The 18,262-nt window shown below is 36.8% G+C and overlaps 1 protein-coding gene across 1 annotated transcript in view; it reads right to left on the bottom strand.

Annotated features, from left to right (window-relative positions):
- The window catches only part of ZSWIM6 (zinc finger SWIM-type containing 6), a gene marked incomplete at both ends in the record, with an annotated part of 194,481 nt that overhangs the window by 59,164 nt on the left and 117,055 nt on the right, over positions 1 to 18,262 (bottom strand). Inside the window, one exon of the mRNA XM_080703132.1 lies at positions 4,519 to 4,875. Within this exon, the coding sequence (XP_080559258.1) occupies positions 4,519 to 4,875 (357 nt within the window). The remainder of the gene's footprint in view (positions 1 to 4,518; positions 4,876 to 18,262) is intronic.

Raw genomic sequence — 18,262 nt, 5'->3', positions numbered from 1 at the left:
TGTGTAAGGGGGGGAGGGAGAGGAGAGGAATGGGTGCCAGAAAGTCTGGGGAAACAAGCTGACTTCAGTCATTCCTCAACTGGCCTCTGCTACCTTTTTCCTGTGATTAGAATGCCCCCAAAAAGTAAGCTTGATTATTAAAATTTTCTAACAGTATTATAGAAGATTATGAGCATTTTAAGAAAAAATTAATCCCACCCAAAGTTACAAAGTTGCACATATCAAATACAACACTGGAGTCTAAACCTCCAGATTTCAGGCTTAATATTCTGTCTCCATACCACAATTTGCCTATCTACAGTACAGTTTCTTTAATCAGAAGTATAAAGAACCAAAAAAGTTCAAATTGAAATAACAGAGTAGGCTTGGTACTTAGAATCAATAAAGCTCTAGATAAGTACTTCACAAAGACAGCTTCTTTTTTAAGAATATGGAAAGTGGAAAGTTTTATTACAATATAAAGCCAAGAGGAAATAATTTTGCTTTAAAAATGCAGAACTCTAATTGGTGATCTCTTTGGTAGGCCATTAACAATCTTAAAGCTACCTTTATCTTACAGTGCTTAAATTTATATTAAAATTATGTGAAAACTTTTTTCTTTTTTAAGTTTCACTGAAAACACAGTGGAACATAAAAAGGTCTATTGTTAAGGGCAGAACTGTGATAATAGCTAAGTCTACCTACCATCACTGAGTCTGGGACCATGGATAAGTCACTATGTACAAAGTATTGGAATCATAAATTTTTGACACCTAGGTTACTAGAGACTGTAAGGAACAATGTACATAGAATAAACTTGTTTTTTGGAGGCTTTCAATTCCTCCAGATAAAATTATTTTTAAAAAATATTTTTTAAATATTTCAAAATGAGGAGAAATAACATAGAATTTTAAGAGTTATTAGGGCAGTTCACAAGGAAAATGAAAAAAACCGTTATCAACTTATTTTGTATTTACTTATAAATTATATTATGCCATTCTTTCAAGAAAGGATTTAGATGAGCTAAACTTTGTATTTATGAAAGTAACCAAAATAATCACATTTTAACACTATTTATCTAGCAAAGTAAATATAATGCTTTTTCTCTTGAGAAAAACTAAATCCTCCCAATATTCATATTCAAGACATTTTTCTCAAAGGAAAAACAAACCCACAAAGCCATACGAGAAAGTACTGCTTTAAAAATGGATTTAATGAAAACAGAAAGCTTTAGGTCTAGATGTTTGGAAGCGGGTGGGACCATGCAGTCAAATAACTGCAAAAAAGATTTAATCCTACCACTACTAAGTCATTAACCAGTCAAGGTAAGGCCCTCCAGGGAGCAAATTTCCAATTTCATCACTTAGGGTCATTGCCTGCTTCCCCCTCTCTTCTCTTCCACCACTTGTCATATTAGAATGGAAGGCTGGAAGGCGGCTTGTTTAACTGGCCCATTTTCAGGCTGGGAGAAAATTAAGTGGGGAAAACCCTGGGAGTATCAACTGCTCAAGTTCACTGCTCTCCTGAAGCTGTTTTCATACAAAAGCCATTTGAAAATCACACTGAGTATAAAGCTAACCTGTCTCTGGTCTTGATATTTCCTTAGATACTTTTTCCTTCCAATTTTAAAAATACTAAAAGAAATCCCTCATGTAAAAACATTCTCACATGCAACTAGTTTACATTGTTTCATTAGTCCCATTATTTCAAAATAGAAATATATTTAAAAATCTTTTATATAAGAAATGTGGGGGCTGCTCTTCGAAACAGTCAAGACAAGTGCAGCAAACATCTAAATTATTAATCTGGACCTTTGGTTAAACTAAAACTCAGAGAAAAAAATTACTCTTTAATGAATTACATGAACTAAGAAAAAAAGGAGAAAAAAGACTACAGTAGAGTCTGAAAAAGGGTATATCCTATTCTTTTGCTCCCAATGAACAATTTAATAAGAAGCCACAAACAGGCTCCTGAAACGTCTCTGGGATGACTGTTAGCTGGTCTGAATTTTCACAAGGTAGCAGGATTTGAGACAGATGATATGACAGATCAGAAGTCCACTTGAAAAGTCCTTGAGTGCATGTGCTTTCGGTGGGTGGAAGGCACTTCTGTGGCAGTTGTTTACACTCCCGTCATTTAGCACTGGCAGACTCTACCAAGTAAAATGCTTTACACACCTTATGATAGCTACTTTAATAAAGCTGAGCCTGATATGGGAGCACTAGAAGAAATATGACTATGTGGATTTTCCTCTGACATAAAGACCACATATTTCATAGTACCAGGAGACTTATAAAAGAGGTTCACAGCAGCTCTATTCAAAACAAGGCCATCCATAGTAAAATGAACAAATAAATAGAGATATTCTCATTTCTAGAATACTCTAGAGCTGTGTTGTCTGGTATGATAACCACTAACCACACATGGTTACTGAGCCCTTGCAGTGTAGACACAGTGTGACTGAGATGTGCTTTAAGTATGAAATAGACACCAGATTTCAGATTTAAAAATGAAAATCTATCAATATTTGATAAAAACAATATATATGAATATTTTATCCTTATAAATATGAGTATGAATCAATGTTTGTTTGTTGGTTGGTGGTACTGGGGTTCCTGGGAACCCTTCTACCTCCGGGCTACACTCCCAGACCGATTTTATATTTGGAAACAGGGTCTCTTAAGCCAGCGAGGCTGGCTTTGAACCTGCACGATCCTCCTGTCTCCGCCTCCCAAGTGCGAGGATTACAAGCATGCGCCACCACGCCCGGCTGAATCAATGTGTTTATATATTGAGCTAGATAAGACATGCTATTAACATTAATTTTATTTTTTTAATCATGCCTACTAGAATACTTACATTTATACCTTTGGATCACATTCTGTTTCTATGGGACAGGGCTGTACAGATCAGTGACAATAAATGAACTACAAGTACAGGAAAGGATATGGGCAAATATGAGTTTGAGTCAGATCTGTGGAAATCACACTGTATGATATATAAAGTTTTACAACCGATCAAAGTAATCCAGTGTTTAATGCTGTCAAAAACACCACCACCAAGGGGAAGACTGCCATAAAAATCAAATGTAGTTATCAAGGGAGAGACTCGAGCTATGACACAGCAGATACCTAACTTGAAAAATGCTTGAAAACAAGGCTTTTGGTGGCTTGATGTTGCTTCTATGGCAGACTTGCAGTGTGCCACAGAACACAGAGCCCTCTCAAGTGCTAAGAATCATCTATTTTTTCAAATCCACCCATTCAATTTTATGTGTTTATGTTTTTACATCTTACAATTAAATATTTTTAAATAATCTCAAACTGCTTTCTTTAAAACATTTCTATTTTCTCTGTAAGGTAATGATTTAGAAACAAAAACCTCAAATAGGGTGAGTGGCTTGTCCTATATCTCAAATCAATATATCCAAAGAAACATAACAACGTTAGGTTCCTGAACTGCTTTAGTCATGACTGTGTTACTTTCTTCAACATATTTTAAATATTTAAAGAATTGTGTCCAAATATTTTAAAAGCATCCAGATGTAGTGGTACATGCCTGCAATCCCAGCACTTGGGAAACTGAGATAGGAGGATTGCAAGTTGGAGGCTACCCTCAACAACTTAGTGATACTATTTTAAAACAAAAAATTAAAATGTAATTATTTTAAAAGCACAAAAAAGCAATATTTTTGCAATATTGTTTTTCCTACATTGCTACACTTCATGAAAAAAGTAGTAGGTATGTTTCTGGAAAGTTATACATATTCATTCTTGTGAGCTAATATATTTGCAACACACAAGAAAATTACTTGGCAATGTGTTTATAAACAAATAAATGTTCAATGTACAGAATATATGTCTTTGGTGGTACTGGGGTTCCTGGAAGCCCTTCTACCTCCGGGCTACATTCCCAGATCTTTTAATATTTTAATTTGGAAACAGGGTCTCTTAAGCCAGCCTGGCTGGCTTCGAACCTGCGCGATCCTCCTGTCTCCACCTCCCAAGCGCGGGGATTACAAGCGTGCGCCACCATGCCCGGCTGTACAGAATATTTTAAAGAAATATTTTTCATAACTACTCACACAAAATAACTATATTCATATGCCAAACTCTCTCTAAACAAATTATAAGATTTTTCTGAAAAATAATTCATTTGTTTAATGTGAGGCACCCTGTCAGAAACTTTCTCGCATCGAAAATAAATTTTAAAAGAAATTCTGAATATGCACAGGTTAACTAACTTTTGAAAAGGGTGAATCAAGTGACTTAAATGTTTTGCATAACTAATGTTTAATATTTCATGAAGTGCAAAGAAAGTATATGAACTAAGCTTTTAACAAATGATTTTTCTGAACACAAAAGGCTTGCCACATAGCATGAAATTTTCAAAAGAAATGTTTCAGGATACAAAGCTAAATTTAAACTCTCTCTCAAATATGGAAGAACAATGCTGATGACCTATTTCGCATTTAATTTGTTTTACACAGAAGTGAAATGAAAAAGAACCCAGAGGAGAAATATCACTGTCTATACTCACCATGAACTTGGTTGATTTCTGAATTTTGAGAAAGAATCTCATCTGCTAATTTTTGAGCAGTTGGCAAAACTTCCGTGTGGTGCACTGTGATCAAATACTGTACAAACTTTTGTAGTTGGTCTCTGTTCATTTGAAAGAGGGTCTCTGAAATGGGAAGATGCAGTTTGACCTGATCTGGCTTGCGGATGCGGTATAAAGACAGTGCCACAACATGGGCACAATAAAATATGTCCTTGTTTCCACAGCTGCAGGTCACTGAGGTAATCTTGCAACGATCAAAGCTGATGGCCACGTTGCAAACACTTTCTGGCTCTGACTGTATTGCAGGTTCTGTCACTGTGCCGCTCAAGTGGAAACCTGTATGAAAGAAAGGGAGAGTTTAGCACTCAGGTGCCACGGATATCCTCACTCTTGAAAACATAGTACAGATAGCTGCAAGAGAAAAAATGACAACCCCCTCTCCCTGTTACAACATTAAGGTCACTTATCACCACCTCTTCCCCCATAAATGGGATTTAACAGATATGTTGAAGTATTTTGTACAGCCAGATGAGAATACTTATTATTACCAATAATAAGTTAGATCACAGCACTAATAAGCCATCATTATTTTATTCTGAATCTGTGGCTTATAAGGCAAAAAGTAAATTTCCTAATCAGTTTATTCTTTCTCCTTCTCTTCTTCTTCTTCCTCCTCCTCCTCCTCCTTCTTTGATCATAGCACTAATAAGACATCATTACTTTATTCAGAATCTGTGGTTTACAAGACAAAAATATGTCCTAGATCAGTGGTTTCCTTCCCTCTCCCCTCCCCTCTTCTCCTCCTTTTAAAGCAGAGTGAGCCAGCTCAGTTTTCTTCTAAAACAATCTCCCCTTTCCCTCCACCTTTCTTCTAGGTAGTCTGCTGCAGCCATCACTGCAATTCTGAAGGGGTACTTCCCACAAACTCTGACCAGAGAAAATTTCTAATAAAGCTTTCTGAGCATGCATAACATATGCCCCAATATAGCAATGCCGATGAGCAGCAACTTCTGGTAGAGCTGCAAAGTCCCAAATCTCATATGCACCACGATCTAAGTGGAACAGTTATTTTTCTCCATACTCTTCAGAGGAAGGTTGGTACAGATATAAGGTCTTTACGTACATGTGCCATAGAAGATTGCCAAGGGGGAAAGTGTCCTTAGAAGCACACAGGAATTGATCAATGGTATTTGAGTGCTTCTTGCAAGATCCAGAGATACGAAGCTCACCCCACTCACGCAGCCATTCTCTCTTGGACAAGCTCTAGCTATGCTTACAGCCAAGTGAACTGCCTCCCAGCACCACTGCGCATCAATCAGGCCTGGCCTGCTTGGTTAGGAGACAAGACTTTCATACTCCCTTTTCCTCAATGCATAGGAAAGTCACCCTGAATTTTGAGGAGGGGTGAACACCCATCAGTTTACACCCTCCCCAACTCTCAGAGTCACAGTCAAGTGGTGAGGAGTCAACTTGGAGGCAAAGAGAAGGGATTCCTTTGAGAATATCCAGGTCTCAGATTTACCCCAGGATTTCCAAAGCCTGACAGAAAGCTGAACACTACACAACCAAGCCCTTACTCTCTCCACCTTCCACTATTTGTGCTACTTTTATAAAATTCACTGACCTGATTCACTGTTCAATTTCTCAAGATCATTCAGATTGGGTAGGAGCGGGAGACTCTGGGAAAGGCAGTACACAGAGTTTCAGAAAGGTGGCTCTAGGGCAACCGCCAGACAACATCTGTGCCCTACTCACTGCCTTCCTGAGTTACCCAGGAGCTAACCAGGCCAGAGTTGGAAAAAACACTTCTCACAAGAAATCTTTCAGAGTAAGGTGATTTCATATTGGTATAATTAAAAAGCATTCTATAGAGCTGGGCATGGTGGTGCATGCTTGTAATAATCCCAGTACTTGGGAGGCTGAAAAAGGAGGTTCACAGGTTCAAAGCCAGCCTCAGTAACTTAGTGAGGCTCTTAGCAACTTAGTGAGACCTTTTCCAAATAAAATATAAAAATAGGTCTGAGAGTATGACCCAGAAGAAGAAAGCCCCTGGAATCCACCCTCAGTAACCCCCCACACACAAAGCATTCTATAGAGCCGGGTATGGCAGTGCCTGCTTCTAATTCCAGTACTTTGGAGGCTGAGACAGGAAGACTGCAGATTCATGGCCAACCTCAGCTACTTGGTGAGACCCTATTTCAAAATAAAAAATAAAACAGGGCTGAGGGTATAGCTCGGACATAGAATGCCCCTGAGTTTAATCCCCTGTTACTGCAAATAATTAATTAATTAAAGAATTCTATAAAAACAAATTACTATTATTGCTTCACGATAAGAAAACCTGAGAGCTATCATGATAACCATTTTGATTTCTTCTGCAAATATTATCCCTGCTTCAAAATATATTCTAGTCATCTTTATTTCTTCTGATTAAGTAGTTTTGTTGAAAGCCACAATTAAAGAAAAGGATACATAGAAAATATAATTAATTTAAAATGTTTTAATGCCAATTTTCTCATAAGGAAAAAGTTATGTGAAAATGTAAACACCTGAGAAAAATGAAGAAAATAAGGGCAGTCTTGCCTTAATCTATATATCAGATGCACTATAAATTTACAGTAATTAAAAATCCATGGACAGTCAAAGATTAAGACAAGGATTATCAATAAATCATGAGACAGTTTATGCTCCCTGTATATTTTGTATAGTTAGTTCAAAGAAAACTGATTTCTACCTGCTACAAATATTAGTAGAAAAACCAGATATCATAATAGAAAAATAGTTATAAAACATTTTCAAATCAGCCTCTTCCCACTTAAAATTGTCTGTCATATTGAAAAATTTGCATGTGTCTTCACAAAAGTGACACTGGAGAACTTTTTCAATTGCAGGCAAAGCCCAGATGATTGAAGATCCAAATGATAAGACTACGTAGTAAGGAGCTAACAGAGAGAACAGAGGTGCAGCACTGTGGTAGAGTGTGTGCCTACTACACGTGAGGACCTGGGTTTCCCCAGCACAACCTAAAAATAGTACTTTATTATAAAAAGAAAATTTTATCAGAGGATAACAGAATAGGTGCTTCAAAAAGAGACCAACTAAACTTCGAAGTGGCCCATGAGAAAACTCTGAAGAAGCCTTTTTCAAATAGTTTTTGCAGAAATGACCTTATTTTCTCATCTGAGTTATACAAATCAGAAAAAAGGTGTATTATTGAATCTTGATATTATACAATTATGCTTAAGAAAATTCCACATATTACCCAATTTTGTTACATTAAATATTTACTATTTTTTAAAAAGCAAACTGTAAACCGTGTGACCTCCAAAACCAATTTCAGAGCTATGTAAAGGCACAAACACGTAGATGTCTTAGAAAGACTTCATCAACCTGACATCACCAAAGATTAAGGTGCTTAATGAATGTTTACTTTTCCAAGTAATTCTAGATTATCTTTCAAGTCAAACACCCAAATTCCTTTAAAAGTTCCAACAATTTTTATGAAAATATTTCTCAATGTTATAAAAGTTCTACCCTGCCACCCTATAAGCTGACCAGTTTGGGTATTACTATCGAGTGTGTGGGAAAGAACACTCTGTCACTACTTTTAACGCGGGCTCTTCCTCTTAACTTTCTCCACTATCAGCTATGATGAAGACTCCTCCCCACACTGCTAGCCCTTTATATAGAAATGTCTTTGCTCTCGGATTAGCTGCAACTCAAACTGGACAAGTGTTGTGGCAACTATTTAACACTCAGGCCTATTTGGTTTGGGGGAGGTTTTCCCCTTCCATTTTAGTTGGAGGTGCTAGAAGTTAAGAGGCTTTAACCTTAAATACAGGAAAATCTCATACCCACACACAAAAGACAGCTGGTCTATCACTTTTGAGGACCATGCAGTACTGAGTCAAGATGAAGGAAGCCCACCAAGCCTTACTTCAGGATTGTATAATGGTATATTTTGAGAAACCTTTGGAAGTTCACTTAACGCTCGGTGGGTCCTAAGTCATACCGAACCACCCACGGGAGAAATGAGGAGTCCTACCACAATACATGTTCCCCACCCTACAAACATCCCATCCAGCCCCCAGCTGGGTAACTGGGTGACCTGAAATATAAAAACAGAAATGTTTCTGAGAACTGATTTCGTTTTTCTAGAGTTTTGACGAGCCAAACGACCAGCTGTTTTAGTATAAGAACTAAGCACAAAAAGGGCAATCCTACACTCTATGATAAAAACAACTGTTTTATTTTCAAAGAATTAAAATGAATAAAGTATTATAAATCTTGTCTTTTAAAATGTTCACCTTTGCCAGGTATGGTGATGCATACCTGTAATACCAGTACGTGAGAGGCTTAGACAGGAGGGTCACAGGTTTAAGACTAGCTTCAGCAACTTAGCAAAGCCTCTGGAAACTTAGACATCGTTTCAAAATAAAAAATAAAAAAGGCTGAGGTGTGTAGCTCAGAGATATAAAAAAGAGTGAAGTTTGATTTTATAAAATATAATCTAAGAGAAACTGTTACATTAAATAAGAGAGACCAATAAAGCACTAGTATCCTCATTCTCAACTTGCAGGAAAAGAAAGACAAAACACATACCAGGAGCATAGCATTGTATAGGGCTTAGGAATAAAACACTAGATCATATCAGGCGCTGTAGACTTAAATGCTGTGTGTGCTATTTACCCTTTCTCATTCTCAGTCATTTGTGCAAGAATGGGGGGGGGGGCAACCTGTACAATTGGGCATGGTGGTGTATGCTTGTAAACCCAGTATGTGAGAGGCTGAGACAAGAGGATTGTAGATTTAAGACCAGCCTCAGAAACTCAGTGAGACTTTCAGCAAACTAGGGAGACCCTATTTCAAAATAAAAAAATAAAAAGGCCTGAAGTTGTAGCTCAGAGGTAGAATGCCAGTTTTCAATTCCCAGTACCACAGGCACACACGAGTATACACACATGAAAGAAATTAAAAAAAAAAAAAATCTTTCCGGGTTGTTTGAGAGATCCAAATGAAGCGACATATGTAAAGCACCTGGCATGTAGTAAAAATGCTCGTTAAATTTTATCTCCCTTTCCTCTCCTTCCAGCAGGAGAAGCGGGAGGAGTGTGGGCAGACTCCCCTCAACCAGAACACTTTCTTTTTCTAATCTACTGGAATCTTAAGAGGAGGAGGTATCAGTCCTGGAGTGATTTGGAAAATAAGAGGGATCACTATGAATGCTTGAGGTAAGTGGGGAGTAAAACACTAGAATTGTTATTTGATGGCAAAACTGGTAAAGTAATTCATACTTCTGCTTGACCCAACTCATTTCCTCTTTTCCATTTTCCTAACAAACTCTCAGTGAATATTAATTTTACACAGAGAAACTTGAAAATATGGGAGAGGGTTGTTGTTGCTTTAGTAACTACAAATAGTTACAAAATGTTATAATGCAATGACTTTTGAAGTGTAATATCACACATACACACTCTCAAGTCATTTCAGGGGATCCTTCATACTGGAGTTTTTACAGTTACACCTTGAACTGTCTCTCATGAGTATGTTTAGTGTTCCAGAGGTTACATGATGTGTTCAATTGCAACAGACTGAACACACAGAGAGAGAGAGACAAAAAATCCCGCTTTCTATTTAAGACAGACATTAAAGAGATTTCTACAAATGTAAAACAAGTCACATTTTTCACTAAAATATTTATTTGAGGAAGAGTGTTATTTCATAGAAGTATGTTATTTCTGCTAGCATAAGCTTATTATTTAATAAATAAATATATTTTTAATTTTTCTGTTTTAATATCAAACACAGCACCAATCAGTATAATCAACGTAAACAAAAGCACTATAGGGTCTCCACAAGAATGAGACCCACAAATTAAAAAACTGCTATCATAATTACTGTGGCATTATTTACACTTGGATCTTAGAATAGTTGGTCAATAGTTAATAACAGTAGAGAAATACTAAAGCGGCAAATTTTTCACACATAAACACATTCAAATCATTTGCATTAATTTCATATTAACAAAGATTAGCAAATATTTAATTCCTTACTGACATTCAAAAATAAGCTCTTCTTGAAGATGGATTTTTCATAGCTAAGGTTAAACTTAGTTGTATTTTAAAGGGAACAAGGAGATCCATGTTATCAGACTGGAAAGATAGCTGTTCTAAAATTAAAAATATTTCGAAAAGTTGGCTGTTTTGTGCCTACATGTACATGTGCTTGGCTGAACAAAAAAATGGTTATAAACTCAAAGAATTAGAATATTTCTAAGTTAAAATGAAACTGCCATACACGAAAGTAAACATGCTTACTGAAAACTATTCCTTTCGTGGCACATTCTTTTCTGGGCATGAGGCGCTCAGTAACTAATTCTTTGTTAAAGAAGAATTTAACAGAAGCATTGGTGTAGTACTACCACAAATACATCTTTCACCCTCTTCCTAAATAAAAAGAACCCCTGGGGAAATTAAAAGCAGAAACCAAGGCAATGTAATGTTATAGATGAAAAGGTGGCAGGGGTTGGTTATGAGAGGCTTTTTGGTGTTTTGTTTTCTTAAAAGTTAAGTTTAAAAATGAGAAAGTGCTACCATTTCACTCTCATAACAATTTATTCATTGGTTAAAAGCACTGGGTTGTCTAAATGTATAGAAATTAGTACTTATTTGTCCCTATTCAGATAGATGAGCTAATCGATGCTCCTAAAAAGCTAAAAGTAAACCTTACCTAACTCCCAAAACTAGTGTACACAATCCAACACGCCAAAACATTTTGATTCAAATCATGCAGTTTCCAGATCAGCAGTACAGACACAATAAGGCCCAAGCTGGAGACAGTAAACTCAATTCAAAACCAACTCATCCAAAATATCATATTCCTTCTTCAACCACATAATTTTCTCAAAGGAAAACACTAAATTAAAGAGACTACATCCTGTGTGCTGGCTAATTAAATCCTCAAACCCTAATTTCTAATACTAAGCTTAACCAGCTTATAGAAAGACATTAGGAGATTCTGCCAGCAATTACTAATGAAGCAGTTTCCATCTTCCTGAAAAACTATTTTTAATGAAAAAGCTTTAAGTGCACCTGAAAATTTCGTATTTGGACTAGTATCACTCCTTACCCTTCATTAGTATTTGAGAAAGACAACGGCACATTAATGCAAAGGCCAGACTGTATGCAATAGCACACCATATAAACAACATAAAAATTTACAAAGCATGCACCAAATGGGCCCAACTTAAGAGTTCCTAGCAGCATTCTACTGTCAGTTTTGTTTTCTTATCAGTATAGATTCTCACACCACTTCATAGGAAGATTTAATTAATTAGAATTACTATGTTAGGTATAAGTGGCATTAAATAGTTCTTTATTTTATTTCAGAAAATTTATTTCAGAAAATAAGACACTTATCCACTAATTTGACTATCTGTAACAGGCACCTAACAGTAGCACTAGTTTAAGAAGCAAGTGTTGAAATTTTTTCCTAAAAAATAAGTCACATCACTCTGTGCCACCCCAAATCTCAAAGCATGTAAGGGTTCTCCCCACCATCATCATTATATTATGTAATCTTCCAGGACATATTTCTGGATTTTAACATGCATATTTGAGAGAAACAATCACTGTCCAGCCTCAGATTCTGGATGGAAAGTAGTATCAGTATTTCCCCAATTGTAACTTGGCAAGGTGCTTAGGAATATAAATTATCCACTCCAATCTTTAAGCTGCTATCTGGGACGCCAGCCTTTTCTAATACAAGCAGAGCTGCTCTGGCCTTCTGCCCTTCTCCTCCTTCTCCAGGACCCCTCACCACCTGCAGATCCCGTACTGCCCTGCACACTGCAGTGCTCTGCTTCTCTCAGGCCTCTACCTGGGTCTCAAACTTCTCAAGTGCAAATGAAGCTTATTAGGGTTCTTTGCTTCCCAAACAAGTCTCAGCACATCTGCACAGCTTTCTCTTGCCTCCCAGGGCAATGAGAATGAAGATCCTCTTTTTTACCTGTTTACTTTTTGTTATTGCTCACAAGAACTTGGGAAACCCTTGGCTGTTTGCTTTAGAAGCAGTAGTGGAGGGGAAACTCTGGGGACTAATTCTGCCTATATGGTCAAGAGGAAAGGAAAAAGTGTGCTTAGACTGGGGAAAGGAGAATGCAGGCTTCTCTAGCCAAATTCCTCCATCCATACTCTGGAGCTTTGGTCTGCCTCTTCAACAAGTCACCACATTTTGGCCCTAACTCATTCCTAATGTCTTACCCCATACCCAAGCTATGACCCACTTCATTCTTAGAACCAATAATTGAAGTAGGCACAATATTCCTCTCTTCAGAGATGGAAAAACTGAGCTTCTTCGGGGCAGGTAGTGGTGGCACACACTGCATTAAGTAGGCTTCATAAGGACCAGATGGAACATCAAGTTTCTATAATCCAAACAGTAAACCTACACAAATAAAATCTTCTACACCAACACATGAATGGCTTAAAAAGATGAGTGGTGGCAAACTAACAGATCCAGACACCTTATGAGTAAACACTTCTAAGGTTGAGGACCCCTGGAAGCAGTGAACTGTCTTTCATCTCCGTAGCCCAAGGATCTAGCACAGCTCTCAAAATAGACTAGGCCCTTGAAACTACATCATAGAGGTCTTCCAAGCAATGCCTGCCCTGCAATGTAAAGATCACAAACAACTAAATGCTTTGCCCTCCAGCCCAGGATATTTTAACTCAACTAAAGACTACTTGTAAGACTCCACTCCTCTCTTGTGCTCCAAGTTAAGCTGGAAGCTGACAGAGCAGAGGCCCATGGAATCCCTGTCACAGAGGAGTGTCTTGTAGGAGACTCTCAAGAATTTGTTAGATGAAAGAACACATTAACACTTTTGACATGTGGAACATACAGATTGGCAGTCTACAAATGGGGATTTGTACCAGAATCACCTGGAGGGCATATGGTAGCAGACTGCTGGGCCCCACACTCGGAGAGTTTCTGATTTACCTCAGCTAATGCTGATCTGCTAGTCTAGAGACCAGAAGTCAGAGAACCACTGACCTGGTGACTACAATTACAGCCTAAACAAGGCTCCTCTGATCAAAACACACTTGAATAAACATAGTAAATGAAACAGTGAAAGATACACTCTTTATATACTACCTTGTGATGTAAAAATATATATATGTAGAAGGGCTAGGATGTATCTCAGTGGCAGAACTTGTGCTTAATATTCATGAGGCCCTGGGTTCAATCCCAAGCAACAAAAAAATAGAAATTTAAAAAAATGTATTCAAGTTCTAGTTTATTTTGTAAGTCAAATGTTTCTAATAAGTAAGTCAAATCCTAAGAATTCAGGGATGGAATATTAGACTAGTCTGGGCAGGAGCAATGGAAGAGGAAGAAAGAAAATAACATTTACAGTTTCAAAAATTGTTTCTATCATAAAATATGTTATTTCGTACAGCTATACCATCCTATTTTAAAATCTTAAAATTTCAAAATCAAGCCAGACATTGTGGTAAATGCCTATAATCCCAAATAAGGAGGCTAAAATAGGAGGATCACAGGTTCCAGCCAGCCTTCAGAAACTTAGCAAGATTCTGTTTCGAAATGAAAAGGGCTGGTGGTCAAGTTCAGAGGCAGAATGCCTTTGGGTTCAATACGCAGCACCAAATAAGGGGAGGGGCTCTGAATCAAAATATAAAATTAAAGTATTATCTGGGCGTGGTGGCGCACGCTTGTAATCCCAGCATTTGGGAGGCTGAGACCTGGAGGACTGTGGTTCACGGACAGCCTCAGCTACTTAGTGAGGCCCTCTGCAACTCAGTGAGACCCGGTTTCAAAATAAAGAATAAAAAATAGGGCAGGGGGTGTAGCTCAGAGGTCGAATGCCTCTGGGTTCCATCCCCAGACTATATATTTAAATTATTAATCAAAAGTATTTACTTTTGCAGAGAGGTTGTTTTACAATATCTCATGAGACTTCTCATAACTGAAGGTTCTTTGTGTATTAAAACAATCCAATTAATGAAAAAAATTGGCAACTTTTTAGTAACACATTTTTTGCCAAAGGCAAAGTCTATTTACTCTATATGAAAAAGTCCAAGGCAATAGAATGCAGAAGGAGAGCATAAGGTAGGATAGCACTGCAGAGAGAATTCAAACCCTCTAAGACAAGACCAGCCTTCCACAATTTCCACCACCTCCACTAAATGACCTTAGGCAAGTTAACTATCTTGCATGGCTGCTATAAGAAGGAGATGAGATGTATGTAGACCATAATTCCTTTTATGGAATGCCTGCTACCATCATTATTGTAGTACAAATTCTGTATGCTCTGGGAAGCTTGGCATTTTCAACACTGCACTAAAATCCCAGCCTGTCAGAGTGAGTGCACATGCTATTGGAAATGCCAAGCTCCCAAGAGCATGCTGGCATTGTATTACAATAATGGACAAGGATTTGTTGTTGTAGTAATTCATGTTCTATTATATTCATACTTCCATATTAATGGAACCATTATCATTTTTTCTTTTCCCATTTTATATAGCACATTCTTAAAATATGAACTGATTAAGAGGGGGACTTAATTTTTGCTTTACAATAATTTTTAGTTTCAGTCTTCCCTTTGAAGATCTACTAAAATATAGGACACCCCTTTCATCCTTAATGTTTACCTCCCATGTCAGGTATGTAACATTATTTTTACAGCTCCAGTCTATCCTGTCACTGAGTAGAAGACTAATTGAATGTAAAATTATTTTTACAGCTCAAGTCTGTCCTGTCACTGGGTGGAAGACTAATTGAAAGTTAGATATACAGTAAGGAGACTTATAATATTGTGGAAGAAAAAATGACCACATCTTTTGATTTGGGTAATTTAAGGTCTGAAAAGTAAAATGAAATCAGAGCTCTTATTCTACATGAAGAATCCCAAGAAACACTAAATCCTGCCAGGACTATCCATTCCTTAAAGTTTCTTCAGTTCCTTATAATACCTTGACTAAAGAGATCCAGCAGTGAGGATCTACCTTGGCTAAATGATACATTTTTATCTTAAATATTTAGTTATATAAAAGGAGCAAAGAAACAGTAACCTGCTCAAAATGAGAATAAAAGTACCAAGACATTTCCACCCATATCTTGAAGCAGTATAATTACAGATGATATTTTATTTTTACAAGGAAAAAAAAGTGTTTTTACTAAAATTGAAAAAGTGCTCAAGATATTCCTGAGTTAAGAATGTAACAAACAAATGAATTCTCACAAGTAATGGGAGCCTGGCAATGACAACACGTCCAGTAAAACACTGATGCTCAAAGACCTTAATATATTCAATGCAAACACTGATGGTCATTCATACCACTCTGCCATACTGGATGCCCCAGCCTACTTTGGCAACAAAAACTTCAAGGCTCCCCTTAAACCGCAGATGCTTGACCCACCTTCAGCTCAGCTACAATGGAAAGAAGATGAACTACACAACACAAAGACAAGGTAGAAAGAGACTGAGCTCCTGATTCTAATTTCAGCCATTATCTAACTTTAGTCCCACAAGTAAGTTACTTATTACCTATTTCTTGATCCTTTTTTCTTATTTATTAACTAATGGAAGTAAGTATTAGGTAATTTCTTTAAAGTTGTGGAAGAAGTCAGGCATGGAGGCACATGTCTGTAATCCCAGTACTTGGGAGGCTAAGACATGAGGACTAAAGGTTCAAGACCAGCCTCAGCAAATTAGAAAGACCCTCAGGTAAATAATAGGGTACTGTTTCAAAATAAAATAGGGCTGGTTCTATAGCTCAGAGGTAGAATAACCCTAGGTTCAATCCCTGGTACCTTAAAAAAAATATGCAAGTAGGCAGCAGTAATGACATGACACCCAAGACAAAAGGATGGCACACACTCAGCACAAGACCTTTGCTTTCCCTGGCTGCTAATAGTCATCCCAATGATTTGATAACTTTGGCTTAGAGAAGAGAAAAAGGAAAAATACCACATAGCTCAAGTCACCCTTATGCCATGAGCAATCTTTAAGGCTTTGAACTTCAAAATAAAAGCTAGTTAATGTTTGGTTTTTACCTAAATAATTTTTTTGCACTTGCCTATAATTGAGATTCTTAAGGCATGGTATCTTTTTTTTCTGTACTGTATATAGCTGGTAAAATTTCCAGCTATCTGAAAAAACTTCAGATTGTATGACTACAGGTAATGCTTATCTACACAAAATAAATAAAATGTATAGATGCATTTTTAAAAACCTGTTAAAATGGAATGGAATTAATGGATCATCTTTTCTGCCATTAGTACTTAAAATTCTGTATTTTTTCTATTATCCATTATACTATTATGGATATAAGTGGCCACACCACTCAACAACCATTTCTATACTCCTCTACTTGGTAACAAGCAATGTACAAGGTAAACAATGTACAAGGAAAACATTCAAGAATAAAACAAAGGTTCCAATTCTGACAAAGTCATTCGATTCGTGGATAATCTGTAGTAAGGTTGGAACTGAATCCACAAATAAATATATAAATAAGATATCTCTAGTACAGACCTCTACTTCCCAAATTGCATTCTGTGTACATTAACATAAGGGGGAAGAATTTTCCAGGTTGTAGGAATTCGAGTTAATATACATCTAGCACTTCCTTTTGAAGATTCATAAAGTATGCTGAAATGGCAATGGCCCCAAGAATTTTTACAGTGAAGATATTCCTACTGAACTTTTAAGGTCTAGAACAGCAACTGAAGGAACATAAAAGGGAAAAAAAAGAGTGAGTAGTAAGGTTGCTTAACAAAATTATGGGCTCAAATGAAAGTTTGAGAAGTCATAAACCAGCATGAGCCAACTGACCAACTTTTGTGGGGTTCTTCTCTAAGAGTTCAAGCCTGTTGTTGAAAGCCAGTATTCTTATGATGCAATACAAAATAAAATCCACCAATGCCGTTGTTATTTGCAAAACTAGAGTCAAAGGTTCAACTAGCATACTTTCAACTAATAATAGGTATTAATATTTGATTAGCCAGAATAACATACTCTACCCACAATGGTCAAAAAATATGTCTGTAATATTTTATATCCAAATCCTCAAAACCTAAGTGGCAAAGCACATATATCTCGTTGAGGTTCAAGTATGTCCATGTGGGAGGACCTGAGGAAGTCTAAGGTGCAAATGCTGCATTCCAGTTTAACAAGTGAGACCCATGGTCCTATAAAAGATGGGCTGTTGATGTTAAGCTCCCAGTGACACTAAGTAGTACCAAAACAGTGCCTTGCTAATGATACAAATCCAGTGTCTATTGCAAGAATGTATAAACTAATGAATCAATAAATGAATATAAAACAAAACTTTTATTTAATAAGTCAAGTGAAAACTAATACCATACCATATTGCTCTATTGTAAAAGCTTCAATAAACAATGTCTGAAAACAAATGTGCCATACCCAGAGAGCATACATGAAGAAGTAGTTATGGAGAACTCACTGTAGACAATATTCTTCATTATGAGTATGGCTTTTTCAAAATCTCAAAAATGTTAATATTACCTATTACTTTAAATAATAATGTTCTTATTTATTTGCCCTGAAAACAAAGTATTAACAATGTAAGTGAACAAAATATATTTCATTTTAGCCTGAGTGACCATTCTACTTGAATGTTGATGATAACATTACCGATAAAAAATTAATGGCCCAACAATATAACCACAATTTTTC

This window comes from Muscardinus avellanarius, assembly GCF_963383645.1.
Source record: "Muscardinus avellanarius genome assembly, chromosome: 1".
Lineage (NCBI taxonomy): Eukaryota > Metazoa > Chordata > Mammalia > Rodentia > Gliridae > Muscardinus > Muscardinus avellanarius.
This window is presented reverse-complemented; position numbering and strand designations above follow the sequence as displayed.